Source organism: Dipodomys ordii, unplaced genomic scaffold, assembly GCF_000151885.1.
Source record: "Dipodomys ordii isolate 6190 unplaced genomic scaffold, Dord_2.0 Scaffold16, whole genome shotgun sequence".
NCBI classification, from domain to species: domain Eukaryota; kingdom Metazoa; phylum Chordata; class Mammalia; order Rodentia; family Heteromyidae; genus Dipodomys; species Dipodomys ordii.
This window is the reverse complement of record NW_012267232.1, coordinates 6,149,421-6,151,438: the sequence shown is the minus strand read 5'-3', so window position 1 is coordinate 6,151,438 and position 2,018 is coordinate 6,149,421. Positions and strand designations below refer to the sequence as shown.

At 40.2% G+C, this 2,018-nt stretch overlaps 1 protein-coding gene across 1 annotated transcript in view; it reads right to left on the bottom strand.

Annotated features, from left to right (window-relative positions):
- Positions 1-2,018, bottom strand: part of Sos2 (son of sevenless homolog 2 (Drosophila)) — an 81,299-nt gene that overhangs the window by 10,552 nt on the left and 68,729 nt on the right. Inside the window, exon 20 of the mRNA XM_013012226.1 lies at positions 25-141. Coding sequence (XP_012867680.1) covers positions 25-141 — 117 coding nt within the window. The remainder of the gene's footprint in view (positions 1-24; positions 142-2,018) is intronic.

Sequence of the window (2,018 nt, the reverse complement as noted above, 5' to 3'; positions counted from 1 at the left end):
TTTCCAAAATTACAATGGACTTACAAATCGAGGTGGCTGTTTGCAACTTCGGGGCTCAATTTCTAGTGACTTATTGAACAAATAGTCTGTAAATTCTTTTTCAGATAAACTTCCCATGGGGTTAAGGTTTTCAAAGAATCTCTGTAATCCTAGCTACTTAGGAAGATGAGATCTGAGGATCACGGTTCAAAGCCAGCCTGGACAAGAAAGTCCGTGAGACTCTTATCTCCAATAAACCACCAGAAAACCAGAAGTGGTGCTATGGCTCAAGTGGTAGAGTGCTCGACTTGAGCTGAAGAGCTGAGGGACATCACCCAGGTCCAGAGTTCAAGCCCCACAACTGACCAAAAAAAAGAAAAACTATGTCCTTTAAACTTAACTGGGTTAACATCTAATACAAAAAAATTATATGCTGGGTACAGATGACTCATTCCTAATCTTAACTACTCAGAAGGCTGAGATCTCAAGATCAAGGTTTGAAGCTAGCTCAAGCAGCAAATCCTATGAGACACATCCAAATAACTACCGAACAGTCAGAAGTGGAGATGTGACTTAAGTGGCAGAGAGCCAGCCTTTAATAAAAAAGCTTGAATTCACTTATATCACCACCCCTACACACACACAAAAAAAAAAACCTTGAGATGAAGCTCCAGAACCAGCACACACACAAAAAAGTTTATATCTATCAAACGGTACTTATCAATTTTAGCCAGGTGCTGGTGGCTCACGCCTGTAATCCTAGCTACTCAGAAGGTTGAGATCTGAGGATTGTGGTTGGAAACCAGCCTGGCAGAAAAGTCCCAGTGAGGTTCTTATCTCCAATAAACTACTAAAAAAAAAAAAAAGTGGGGGGAGTGCCTGGGAATGTAGCTTAGTGGTAGAGTGTTTACCTAGCAGGCAGGAAGCCCTGGGTTCCATTCCTCAGTGTCACATAAACAGAAAAAGCCATAAGTGGTGCTGTGACTCAAGGCAGAATGCTAGCCTTGAGCAAAAGAAGCTCAGGGACAGTGCCCAGGCCCTGAGTTCAAACCCCAGGACTAGCAAAGAAAAAAAAAAAAGCCAGAAGTGGAGCCATGTCTCAAGTGGTAATGAGCTAGCCTGAGCACAAAGAAGCTCAGGGACAGCACACAGAACCTGAGTTCAAGCCTCAGGACAGGCAAAAAAATAATTAAATAAAGTTCATTTATTCTACTACTAAAGTTAAACCCAGTGCCTACTTTTTGTTTCTCACCCTCTTCAAAATTAATAAAGGTAGTACACACTATAATTATAGGTGGTACACACCTATAATCCCAACACTATGGAGACTAAGACAGAATCATTAGTTGAAGTACAACTAGGCTACACAGTAAGAACTTGTCTCAACAAAATTAAAGAAAATTAAATCTAAACCCAGTAATCTGTATATATAATTTTTAATAAGGGTAAGGAATGTACAGAAAAGTTTAATAATCTCATTTGATCAAAACATATTACATGCATATATGAAATACCACAATACAACCCCTTTGTACAATTGCCTTCTGAATAGCTAGGATTGCAGGCAGGAGCCACTGATGCCCAGCTGAAAAGTGAATTTATCCAGGATGACAGTAAGTTCTCAACTTCAACTAAGTATGATACTCATTTAACATAAACATAGCGTCACAATTTAGAAATTATCTCACAGTTTATGGCATCACAAAATTAACTATTATACACTAGTGCTCACAAAAAAAAACATCAACTGCCAGAAAGTTCATAAAGTTGCCTTTTGCAATGTATATAGACCACTTTTTTCCTAACTGTTTCTCTATTTTTTTGATTGCCCATCCTGGGGATTTGAATTCTGGGCCTGGGTGCTGTCCCTGGGCTCCTTTGGCTCAAAGCTAGCACTCCACGGCTTGAACCACAGTGCCACTTCCAGCTTTTTCTATGATTAATTGGAGATAAGAGCCTCATGGACTTCTCTGAACAGGCTGGCTTTGAACCATGATCCTCAGATCTCAGCCCACTGAGTAGCAAGGAATACAGGTGTG